A 13,373-nucleotide genomic window follows, 5' to 3' on the forward strand; every position below is an offset into this window, starting at 1 on the left:
GTGATTCCTGGATTCAAACCTACCACATGCGGTCACGAGCATACACGTGCTGATAGCAGTGGTGTTAACCACTAAACCACTCCAGTCTAGGCCATGTGGAAAGATGACTTGTGTAGAATACAAACTGGGTGGCAGTGTGGCTGACCCGAGGCTCATTGAAAGTGGTTTATTTGTATTTAAAAAAATGTTTTGTGTATTTTCTCTCCAATTTCGTGATATCCAATTGCGAACTTGACGGGAGAGGCGAAGGTCGAGTCATGCGTCCTCCAAAACATGACCCGCCAAACCGCGCTCCTTAACACCCGCCCGCACCAATGTGTTGGAGGAAACACAGTTCAACTGACGACCAAAGTCAGCCTACAGGTACCCGGCTCACCACGAGGAGTCGCTAGAGCCAAGTAAAGCCCCCAGTCAAACCGACCCCTAACCCGGATTATGCTGGGCCAATTGTGTGCCACCCTATGGGACTCCCGGTCATGGCCGATTGTGACACAGCCTGGGATCGAACCCGGGTCTGTATTGACGCCTCAAGCACTGCGATGAAAGTGGTTTTAGTGAGAGAGAATGAGACAGTGTAATAATGATATGATAAGAAAGATGGTCATTTAGCAAATGCTTTTAGCTGCTGAATATACCTACAGGGTGCCGTGAACACTGGTTACACTGGCCAAACTAAAGGGAAAAAAGAGCCAACAGCACACTAACAACACTCAAATACTCAGCTAACCCTATCAAATACTCTGCTAACACTATCAAATACTCTGCTAACAACCCTATCAAATACTCTGCTAACAACACTCAAATACTCTGCTAACAACCCTATCAAATACTCTGCTAACAACCCTATCAAATACTCTGCTAACAACCCTATCAAATACTCCGCTAACAACCCTATCAAATACTCCGCTAACAACCCTATCAAATACTCCGCTAACAACCCTATCAAATACTCCGCTAACAACCCTATCAAATACTCCGCTAACAACCCTATCAAATACTCTGCTAACAACCCTATCAAATACTCTGCTAACAACCCTATCAAATACTCTGCTAACAACCCTATCAAATACTCCGCTAACAACCCTATCAAATACTCCGCTAACAACCCTATCAAATACTCCGCTAACAACCCTATCAAATACTCCGCTAACAACCCTATCAAATACTCCGCTAACAACCCTATCAAATACTCCGCTAACAACCCTATCAAATACTCTGCTAACAACCCTATCAAATACTCTGCTAACAACACTATCAAATACTCTGCTAACAACAGGAAAAAGACCAGATTTGTGCTCTCTCAAATCTGGGAGTAACACATGACAGTTAAAGAGGCTGTACAGAATTTCTGACAGAAACAATTAGTAACTTAGCTTCCATCGTGTACCGTGTATTCAAGTTACGCAAATACAGACTATCCCACCTTGTAGGACGAGTCAATGATTCCATTCAAAACTCATACTAAATGGAATCTAATTGCCCTTCAACCCCCCCCAGCCCCACCTCTCTTTTTTCCAAAAGCTTTTATCCACCTCACTATCTCACCTTTAAAAAATACCATGGGTATTGATGAGTACATGCCTAAGGGACAGACCCCCCAAAACAATGTTTCTCATTAGTGATCAGGAGAGAACTAGTTCTGAACAATACGCACAGTCACCAGACTTATGCATTCACAAATGAAAAAGACAAGGGCATTATATAAGGGGGGCGAGAAGGAACAACAGCCAAAAAGCAGGAGAGGAAGGACAAGAAGATAAGGAGAGAACCGAAAAGAAGGAAAGATGGCTCGCCGATCCCAGGGTACCAAACTTCACTTAGCAGGTGAGATGAAATGTGTGTGTTTAGTCCGTGTGTGAGTTTTTGATGGAGGCAAATTGACTAAAGCCAAACCTCTCTCTTTCTCTCTCACCTCTAGTTCTGTGTCTAGTTGTGTCCTGTCATGCCATTGGCCTTAGTGACCTAATGGAGAGAGCTTCCCAGCGATCAGACAAGCTTCACTCACTCAGCACTTCCCTCACCAAGGACCTGGTCAGTAACAACCATCCCAGCTAGCACATTTGGTTCCTTGGAAGTTGTGGGAACGTATGTTTTTGGTTTCACATTGGTTGTGGGAACGAAGTCATACGTTTCCTGACCGGTAAAACTGAACGCTTTTTAAATGTTCTGAGAACAGAGGTGAAAATGTTGCCTTTTCTGGGAACATTTATCTTTAGGTTGCAGGGACGTTCAGAGAACATTTTTGCTCTGGTTCCTTGAAAGTTTTCCTGGGAGGTTTTATTAACGCTCTGAGAACTAAAATGATAGGTTATTTGTAGGATTTTGAATAACTTGCTTAAAACTTTCACTGAATATTTCAATAACACTCTCAGATTATTTTGGGTACACTTTTTTTTAGCTCCAATCCCAGATGTGGCACATGGAAATGCATTTCCTTTGGCATTCATCGTGCAACTTTAAAAAAAAATGTGACACGGCATCAGTACGGTTCAAACCTATAATCGTCCGTCCTCTATCTGTGGAATTTGTCCACTGCACCACCAGGATGGAGATAATATAACATGTTTTTTTTTACGCATACAAAGCTGTTAATTTGAGTCTATTCAAACTGAACCCATTTCTAAAAGGAAACAAGAACTCATTAAGATCAGGTGGGGCCAATTAGTACGCGCAGCCAACCCACCTGAACATGATTTTAAATAGACCCATGAGGAAACCTGGAGGAAACGTTGTGCTGAAGAACTGAAATTAACGTTCTCTGAACTATTTGAGAATATTCTCAATGCCAAACCAGTTTAAGAACGATAGAACATTTCAAAAAGGAAAATTAAATGTAACCACGTTTTAACTTTTAGAAAACGTCCTGTTAAAGTAATGAAATACCAAGAAATTAATGTTTTTTTTGTCAAGTTCCTTAATTCAAATCAAATGTATTTATATAGCCCTTCGTACATCAGCTGATATCTCAAAGTGCTGTACAGAAACCCAGCCTAAAACCCCAAACAGCAAGCAATGCAGGTGTTGAAGCACGTTGGCTAGGAAAAACTCCCTAGAAAAGCCAAAACCTTGGAAGAAACCTAGAGAGGAACCAGGCTATGTGGGGTGGCCAGTCCTCTTCTGGCTGTGCCGGGTGGAGATTATAACAGAACATGGCCTAGATGTTCAAATGTTCATAAATTACCAGCATGGTCAAATAATAGGTCTGGGACAGGTAGCACGTCCGGTGAACAGGTCAGGATTCCATAGCCGCAGGCAAAACAGTTGAAACTGGAGCAGCAGCACGGCCAGGTGGACTGGGGAGAGCAAGGAGTCATCATGTCCTGAGGCATGGACCTACGGCTCAGGTCCTCCGAGAGAGAGAAAGAAAGAGAGAATTAGAGAGAGCAGACTTAAATTCACACAGGACACCGGATAAGACAAGAGAAGTACTCCAGATATAACAAACTGACCCTAGCCCCCCGACACATAAACTACTGCAGCATAAATACTGGAGGCTGAGACAGGAGTGGTCAGGAGACACCGTGGCCCCATCCGATGATACCCCCGGACAGGGCCAAACAGGAAGGATATAACAATAATTAAATCATTAAATGTGCTGAGAATGTTCCAAAGCAAAACAACTATCCTGCACCATTCCCAGAAAGTTGTGAGAAGGTTAATAACCATGCACGTGTACTTCTGGTCTGTGTGCGCATGTGTATCTGTGTGTTTACCTGGTCTGTTTGTGTTCAAGATGTATATATCGTGTGTTACATTATGTTCAGAGTATTGTGTCAGAGCATGTTCAACTTGAGTTAACTTTATAATCACTTTTGTGCCGTTCTCTCTCTCTCTCTCTCTCTCTCTCTCTCTCTCTCTCAGGACTCTCACTTCCCACCAATGGGACGAGTGATGATGCCACGCCCGTCTATGTGTCACACCTCCTCACTCCAGACACCCAAGGACAAGGAGCAAGCACTCAAAGTATCGGTCAGTAGAGCTCTGTGCTCTCCTCACTCATCTCTTTCAACTCTCTATTTAGTTATAATCTATCCCCCTTCTTTCTTTAACAAATCTACCTGTTTGAGTACTTGAGCAATATGCATCCAGCAGTCTCAGATTAGTGGAGATGAAGGAAAGGAGACAAGGAGAGGAAGCCCCCTAACTCAGATGTACCCTTCCTCTCCTCTCGCTCTAGATTTGTCTCCTCCCTGTGGTGTATCTATGTTAGTATTCACTCTGTTCTAAAACAGCAGCGCATTTAACAACATGCACAAGGCTTTCCTTGACTAAACCCTCAATGCCTAGTCCCTACTCCTACTCCCTGTCACGCCCTGACCTTAGAGAACCTTTTTTATGTCTCTTTTTGGTTTGGTCAAGGTGTGATTTGGGTGGGCATTCTATGTCCTTTATTTCTATGATTTGTGTTTCTATGTGTTGGCCGGGTATGGTTCTCAATCAGGGACAGCTGTCTATCGTTGTCTCTGATTGGGAATCATACTTAGGTAGCCTCCCCCCTTTCAGTGTGGGTAGTTGACTTTGTTAGTTGCACAATAGCCATCTTAAGCATCACGGTCGTTTCCTTGGCTACATTTTCTATAAATAAAAGGAATATATACGCTCACCATGCTGCACCTTGGTCCGCTTCTTATGATGCTCCCCTTCGTCGAGCTTGATTAGGACCTTTTGTGTTGGAGCGTTGCACACAGTAAAACTGCAGGAGCATTCTACAGCATGCAGGATCTTTCTTTCATGACTGTGTTTGTCAGGAGAATGAGCTGATCTCCCTGGCTCGCTCCCTCCTCCTGGCCTGGAACGATCCCCTGCTGCTGCTCTCCTCAGAGGCGCCCACTCTGCCACACCCCTCCAATGGCGACATCAGCAGTAAGATCAGGGAACTGCAGGACTACTCCAAGAGCCTGGGAGATGGACTGGACATAATGGTCAACAAGGTGGGTGACTTACGCTGTGTATCATTTTGTGAAGCATACCGAACTGTTTATGTACTAGTGGGTTTAGTTCAATTGAACACTGTGCAAGGTGACAACTTTTTAGCACTATCTTTCTCTATAGATGGGACCCTCCTCCCAGTACATTTCTTCAATCCCCTTCAAGGGTGGAGACCTCGGCAATGACAAGACCTCCCGCCTCATCAACTTCCACTTCCTCATGTCCTGCTTCCGCAGGGACTCCCACAAAATCGACAGTTTCCTCAAGGTCCTTCGATGCCGGGCTACCAAAATGCGACCAGAAACATGTTAGGAGAAAATGGCAGGCATTTTGGTTCTGGATTATTTCATTTTCAAACTGATAGTCAAAATGGGGCCATTTGAAGGAGAATTCAGGGGATTGTTTCTCGAGTTTGATTTTGTGAATTGACTAATGCTGCCATCTACATCACATTTGGACTATTCATAGACTATACGTTGTATTCAACCTGTTATCTGAACCACATTTTACCATACAACTTAAGGTAGTTTATGTTCGGTAATGCATTTCATGAAAAAATATGCAACCTAATATTGCCACTTATAATCATATTCAATGATTTTATATAGATAACAAAGGATCCCTCCAAGTCATTCTTAGTAGATACAGAGGGCTGAAAGTTGACCAATGACCGTCATGATAACATTTGCACTTTAGAATATGATTTCTCAAGTCACTTATATAACTTCTCTTATACTATACAATGTACTGTTTCACTAAATACCAAATAAAATCGTTATTGCATTATAAAACATGAATACTTGCAGTCCAACCAGAGCTGTAGATCACTTCAAACCGTGAAACAGGGTTCGAACTTTCTGCGGCCAGTCTGTGTGTCCTTGTTATTACTGTCGGTGTATGAGAGAGATGTGAAAAGCTGACTCCTCTCCTGGCCGCTCCGTAACCCGACACCGTATTTGACAGCTCTGCTCTAGTCAAGAAGAGGATGAAGCAAAACCAGAGCGCAGCCTACTGTGCCAGCGCGAATTGACATTTCAGACTATGACGTGTCAGTGCAGCAGCTCAATGATCCGTGTGCCAACGGTGACGGTTACTACAGCATGCCAATACACGGTGTCGTCGAGGTGTTTCCCCCGAGAGATAAGTTGGAAACGCATGCGCTCAATGTGTCAATGAAATGTTAATTCTAAACGTTATAGATGGGTATAAGGCTATTTGATCAACTTGTCTTGGCAACACTTATCTGAAGCATTATGATATTCAAATGGAGTATAGCCTAAGTGCATCCACACTGATTGTACAAAACATTAAGAACACCTGCTCTTTCCATAACAACCTGGCCAGGTGAATCCAGATCATCTAGAATCCCTTATTGGTCACTTGTTAAATCCACTTCAATCAGTGTAGATTAAGGGTAGGAGACGGGTTAAAGGGGGATGTTTAAGCCTTGAGACAATTGAGACTTGGATTGTGTATGTGCCATTGAGGGTGAATGGGCAAGACAAAAGGCTGAAGTAGCTTTGAACGGGTTATGGTAGTAGATGCCAGGCACACCAGTTTGTGTGTCAAGAACTGCAATGCTGCTGGGTTTTTCACACTCAATTGTTTCCTGTCTGTATCAAGAATGATCCACCACCCAAATGGCATATAGCCAACTTCCCACAACAGTGGGAAGCATTGGAGTCAACGTGGATCAGCATCCCTGTGGAACACTTGACACCTTGCCCCTGCCCCAACGAATTCAGGCTGTTCTGAGGGCAGGTGGTGCAACTCAATATTAGGAAGGTGTCCCTAATGTTTTGTACACTCAGTGTACAGTAGTTACTTCTGATAGGCTGCAGTAGTCCTATTGGCTATGTTGTGAAAATAACTTAATGGTTTTATTTGTTTGCTTTTATCATCCTGATTTCTTTATGAAACATTTGTTGACAAAAGCCATACTGAAACAGAACTGATTAGATGGATTAAATATTAGCATATCACATAAGATCGTCTATGATGGAACAAAGACACAAACAAGTTTAAAATAAGCTGACATATACTTATCCCCTAACTAAGCAAAGGCCATATTTAAATAATTTGAGGGCATGCATGCTCTCTACCTGAATCTACCATACACACCCCCCATCCATCATCGACCTGGCCAAGGCTTTCGTCTCTGTCAATCACCGTATTCTCATCGGCAGACTCAACAGCCTTGGTTTCTCAAATTACTGCCTCACCCGGTTCACTAACTACTTCTCAGACAGAGTTCAATGTGTCAAATCGGAGGGCCTGTTGTTCTGACCTCTGTCCGTCTCTATGGGGGTGCCACAGGGTTCAATTCTCGGGCCGGGTTCAATTCTCTGTATACATCAATGATGTCGCTCTTGCTGCGGGTGATTCTTTGATCCACCTCTACACAGACGACACCATTCTGTATACATCTGACCCTTCTTAGGACACTTATCAAACCTGCATACGAGCTTCAACGCCATACAACACTCCTTCCAATGCCTCCAACTGCTCTTAAATGCAAGTAAAACAAAAATGCATGCTCTTCAACCGATCGCTGCCCGCCCGCCTAGCATCACTATACTGGACAGTTCTGACTTAGAATATGTGGAAACTACTATGCTTTGCTTTATCTTGGCCAGGTTGCATTTGTAAATGAGAACTTGTTCTCAAACTGGCCTACCTGAAATAAAGGTGAAATAAAAATGGCAAAATCCTAGAGGAAAAGCTGGTTCAGTCTGCTTTCCACCAGACACTGGTAGATACATTCACCTTTCAGCAGGACAATAACCTAAAACACAAGTCCAAATCTACACTGGACTTGCTTACCAAGAAGACCGTGAATGTTCCCGAGTGGCCGAGTTGAGTTGACTTAAATCTATGTCAAGACCTGAAAATGGTTGTCTAGCAATGACCAATGACCAACCAATGACAGAGCTTGAAGGATTCAAAAAAATAAACGGACAAAATGTTGCACAATCCAGGTGTGGAAAGCTCTTAGAGACTTACCCAGAAAGACTCACAGTTGTCATTACAGTCAAAGGTGCTTCTGCAAAGTGTTGACTCAGGGGAGTGAATACTTATGTAAATGAGATATTTCATTTAAAATAAATGAGCAACAAAACAAATCTATTTAAGCCATTTTTAATTCAGGATGTGACACAACAAAATGTGAAATAAGTCAAGGGGTATGAATACTTTCCGAAGGCAATGTATCTGCCTGTATACACACCACTCCAGGTTTGTGACAGTTATGACACCTACGGTACTTTGTTGCACACGAGTTGGTGAAGTGCAGGCCGGCGGAACAAAACACTTCGAGCGATAGTGTCTAGCCACCTCTTTCTTTTAAAATAAAACCAAGATGGGAAGGGTAAGGTAACAGTGGATTGTTGTGGCGTCCGCCTCTGGATGAGATCAGTGGAATAGAATACAACACATCACAGTACATGACATTATCGAGCGAAGATGATGAAGAAGGGCTTTTGTGGTCTAATGGGATGACTCTGTTTCAACACGATCACACTAGGGATGGTTGCAGAGTCGACTTCAGAAGAATCAATTATTTTAATAGATTTTTGGCATCGTGCATTTAGAAACTGGAAATTTAGTTGAATTCAAATGCAGAATAGTCTCAACTTAGAAATAAATTAAATCCATTTTGATGCAACATTTTATCCCGGTATGTGATGTAATATTTTATCCTTATTTGTTGCAATATTGCATCCTATTAGTTGATGCTATATTGTGTCCCGTTCTCTCTGACCTCTAGCCCCTCTCCCCGTCCCTCAGGTAAAGTGTATGTCTACTGCAGAGAGGGCTACAGCCGCTCCCCGAAGCTGGTCATCGCATACCTGATGCTGCGCCACAGGATGGACGTTCTCTCCGCCCAGTCCATGGTACGACTGAAGAGAGAGATCAACCCTAACGACGGCTTCATGCGGCAGCTGTGTCGCCTCAATGAGACGCTGGCGGCCGAAGGAAAGTTCTAGAACCAATTCCAGTTTTGGCCGGAGGGGGTTTCTTTCCCTTGTACCTGTACCTTACAAGTATATACAAATAAACAGACATGTGAAAGTGTGTAGGTATTCAGGACATCTGAAAAGTATGTACCTGTAGATGTACACAGACACACACATTCACCGACTGCCATCCTTGTTTTGTAGGCTGGCTCAAGCATGACTTGTCCTTTGATTTCTATTCAGACAGGCATTGTATTCAAGTGGATCCTCGCACTCCGGAACAATGCTGCTACCATCCCTACAACTCCCCCTCCGTCTCTCTCCATCCAACCTTGACCCAATTCCTTCAGTCAGTCAGTCTTGTCTAGCCTCTGTGCTGTGTAGCTTCCATCTACTCGTCAAGGTGATTTCTAGCGAACCATTGAATGGTTATGTTGTCAGGTTTACTTTTCCTCCTGTTCCATCGAGTGTCTAAAAGAGAAATAGTTCTCATTTTGTTGTAGCATGTATTTTTTTTTTGCACATTTATGAGAAACTGTGTGATGGTTAACATAGTGCGGCCTGCAGTCTTACTGCGATCATGCTATATTCTTACACACACACACACACACACACACACACACACACACACACACACACACGAGGACTAAACTAAGACCCCTGGCCAATCGTTTGTATGACAGACAGAACAGATGGGATTGGGAGGACTATCATATTGCCGGTAACACAGATCATGTGAAACACCAAATTAATGATCTAGCCAATTCACTGTATTCAGTTTTTTTTATGTTCTACGATGTAAACACTGCAAGAATGGTAAACGCTACCAGATATTTGGTTACTTTTTAGTTAGAGACTTATGTAGTTAACCTATGTACTGTATATTCAAATGTACAATTTTGATGTCTTATTGTATGTAGGCAGTGAAATGTGATTGAAGATAAACAGAAATGCATTTATTTTTGTATCTCCATGTCATGGGCGTGTTTTTCTCCATTACTGAATCTTTATGAAAAGTAAGTGCTGTGTACATATCGGTTCTTGTGGGCAGAGAAGAGCACTTTTCACTGACAAACACTGGTCCGTGCACTTTGTCCCAAACAAAGGTCCTGTCATTGTTCTCTCTTTTCACGGTACAGCGCCATAGGGCTCTGGTCAACGGAATAGGGCGCCATTTGGGACAAGCCTAAAGATAAGCTTCCATCATATTGTCGTCACCCGTATTTTTCAAACATTGCAGATGAAGGGGAGGAGACGAGCAGAGGGCAGTAAGTAAATTAAGTAATTTGTGACATTCATCAGTTTGTCCTGGTGAGGGCGCTGTGGTAAGACTGTAAAAGAGCAGCTGCATATTATATATCAGGTTTGATAGTTTGCGCCAAATGAACATAGTCAAACTGTTATTTAGCTGTTTTTGTTTAATTGCCTGTTTTGTTTGAAAGAAGAAACCAGAAATTACAGATAGTATTTCTTATTTAGTTTGGTTGTCATTTTTTCAAATTGTAATTCTTCAGTGAATACCAGGTATACTGACAATACTGAAACAGTTGTGGAGAGGTTCTGCTATTGACCAGCATGGGTATGGAGTCCACTATACCTTTATGAGAGCAGCAGAATATCAGGCTGGACACCATTTGGTGTTCTCTGTCTGTATCAACTGGTCTGGGGCTGGCTCTGCTGATACTCCTGTAATGCCTGCATACCGTTAGGAATGGGATAGGATGAGGGTAACTGGACCTGTATTCAGCAAGCGTCTCAGAGTAGTGGTAGGTAACAACACATCCGCCACGCTGATCCTCAACACAGAGGCCCCTCAGGGGTCTGTGCTCAGCCCCCTCCTGTACACAGTGGTCCTTCTGTAGCTCAGTTGGTAGAGCATGGCGCTTGTAACGCCAGGGTAGTGGGTTCGATCCCCGGGACCACCCATACGTAGAATGTATGCACACATGACTGTAAGTCGCTTTGGATAAAAGCGTCTGCTAAATGGCATATATTATTATATATTACTCCCTGTTCACTCATGACTGCACGGCCAGGCACAACTCCAACACCATCATTAAGTTTGCCGATGACACAACAGTGGTAGGCCTGATCACCGACAACAACGAGACAGCATATAGGGAGGAGGTCAAAGACCTGGCAGTGTGGTGCCAGGACAACAACCTCTCCCTCAACGTGATCAAGACAAAGGAGATGATTGTGGACCACAGAAAAGAGGACTGAGCACACTCCCATTCTCATAGACGGGGCTGTAGTAGAGCAGGTTGAGAGCTTCAAGTTCCTTGGTGTCCACATCACCAACATGGTTCGAGCACACCAAGACAGTCGTGAAGAGGGCACGACAAAACCCATCTCCCCTTAAGAGTCTGAAAAGATTTGGCATGGGTCCTCAGATCCTCAAATGGTTGCATCACTGCCTGGTATGGCAACTGCTCGGCCTCCGACCGAAAGAAACTACAGAGGGTAGTGCTTACGGCCGAGTACATCACTGGGGCTAAGCTCCCTGCCATCCAGGACTTATACCAGGCGGTGTCAAAAGGAAGGCCCTAAGACTCCAGGTCAAAGACTCCAGCCACCCTAGTCATAGACGGTTCTCTCTGCTACCACCCGGCAAGCAGTACCGAAGCACCAAGTCTAGGTCCAAGAGGTTTCTAAAACAGCTTCTACCCCCAAGCCATAAGATTACTGAACACCTAATCAAATGCCCCCCCCTTCAACACCGCTGCTACTCTGTTATCTATGCATAGTCACCTTAATAAGTCTACCCACATGCACATTTTACCTCACCTAACCGGTACCCCCCGCACATTACATTTACATTTAAGTCATTTAGCAGACGCTCTTATCCAGAGCGACTTACAAATTGGTGCATTCACCTTAAGACATCCAGTGGAACTGACTCTGTACAGGTACCCCCCTGTATATAGTCTCGCTATTGTTATTTTACTGCTGCTCTTTAATTACTTGTTACTCTTAAGCATTTCACTAAAGGGTTGTATTCGGTGCATTTGACTAATCAAATTTGATTTGATTCACAAAGCGCCTACGAGGAGGAGTGCTGATCTAGGATCAGTTCTGCCTTTTAGATAATAATAATGATACAAGTGATTACTTGAAAGTAGGAACTGATCCGAGATCGGTCTTATTAATCATGATTTAAAAGGCAAAACCGATCCTAGATCAGCAGAGCTGTGATCTAGAAGTTTCTCTCACAGCTTACTAGATGGGGAAGAGACGAGAAACAGAAAACAGAAATTAGCCAATGACTGTCTGGAGTTGACTTTGCAACCCCCTTATCCCGATCACATCCAAGACCAACTGAAACCACATGCTCAATGTTATTCGTACCTGTAAAATCCCCTACTGTGCATGTGCTCCCTTATCCCTACACCAATGTTTCATTCCCCAACAAGCATCAAACCACTGCTGAGAACTGAAATTCCTAATGACCTTCCACAGTTAGATCCACTTTTTAAACTATGTCGCTCACTGTTAATATTGTTTATTGCTCATTTGATGCACCGGTTTTCATATGTATAGATTCATGTTTGATGGCTTCTCATTCAGTTCAGTTTTAAAACACACCAATGCCTTTCTTTCACACACTCCCTCCATCCTCCCCCCTCTTTCCTACAAATCCCCAACTTCTTCCTGACAAAGTCTTTAGTGGGTCTCTCATTAAACCTGGGGAAAGCTATATTTTTGTGTGTGTGTGTGTGTGTGTGTGTGTGTTTCTGACAGGCAGGGTCAGTGTGGGTGTGCTCCCAGATCCCCCCCTTCTCCCTGTCCTCGCCTGAGCCTCAAAGTTGAGCTGAGGACACATCTAGGCTAGTGAATGAGAGGGTAATATGCTTATGTACAGTGGCGTGTATTCATGGCTACCAAGCGAAGACGAATACAATCATTTAGCTTTCGTCTCTGTGTTGCACACTCTTCAATTCGCAAAGACACTCAATGTATCTCACAGGCGAAAAGTGTCCAAGCGAGCAAAAACAGCGCCCTTCCGTCTCTCCATGTGTCGGCCATCTATCTGAAGCTCTCTGGTCCAAACGAGTATGACATTGTTGCCACCCCTAGCATTGAAGGCAAGGAAAGCCCGCGAGCATTTAGCCTCCCTTGATAAAAAGAGTATGAAATCAGTGTTGAACTGAGCGACAATTCACGCATAGAATTCACTGGCTTGTATGTGAAGCAGTAATTGTTTCAAAACATCTCCTGCCATGTCACTGATGCGTCATGAAACAGTGATGAAGGCATTGTCTGTATCCTGTTTTTGGCCTTTTCCCCCAGCATTGTCCCAGCCATATCCACGGCAGCAGGAAGAATTAAGAGCGTCTGCTAAATGACTTAAATGTAAATGTAAGTCCTCCACAATAGTATGGGGCTTGCCTGTCCTAGCCACTCGGTAGCTCACCATATACAATGCTTCTAGCCCCTTCTTAATGTTATCTGTTGCTTTTATAAGCGTCTTACTACTCAAAAGTAATT

At 43.6% G+C, this 13,373-nt stretch overlaps 1 protein-coding gene across 1 annotated transcript; it reads left to right on the forward strand.

Moving 5' to 3' along the window:
- Positions 1 to 1,679: 1,679 nt before the first annotated feature.
- On the forward strand, positions 1,680 to 5,720 carry prl (prolactin). The gene is made up of 5 exons (XM_035770744.2): positions 1,680 to 1,824; positions 1,919 to 2,031; positions 3,862 to 3,969; positions 4,749 to 4,931; positions 5,053 to 5,720. The coding sequence occupies exons 1-5, from the start codon at positions 1,785 to 1,787 to the stop codon at positions 5,239 to 5,241; spliced, it is 633 nt and encodes a 210-aa protein (XP_035626637.1). The 5' UTR covers positions 1,680 to 1,784; the 3' UTR covers positions 5,242 to 5,720.
- The last annotated feature ends 7,653 nt before the right edge of the window (positions 5,721 to 13,373 follow it).

Source organism: Oncorhynchus keta, chromosome 5, assembly GCF_023373465.1.
Source record: "Oncorhynchus keta strain PuntledgeMale-10-30-2019 chromosome 5, Oket_V2, whole genome shotgun sequence".
Taxonomy (NCBI): domain Eukaryota; kingdom Metazoa; phylum Chordata; class Actinopteri; order Salmoniformes; family Salmonidae; genus Oncorhynchus; species Oncorhynchus keta.

Coding starts and splice junctions, on each gene's coding strand:
- prl (XM_035770744.2), top strand. CDS start 1,785: ATGGCTCGCCGATCCCAGGGTACCAAACTTCACTTAGCAG. Junction 2,032..3,861: donor CTTCCCTCACCAAGGACCTG/GTCAGTAACAAC, acceptor TCTCTCTCTCAG/GACTCTCACTTCCCACCAAT. Junction 4,932..5,052: donor TGGACATAATGGTCAACAAG/GTGGGTGACTTA, acceptor CTTTCTCTATAG/ATGGGACCCTCCTCCCAGTA.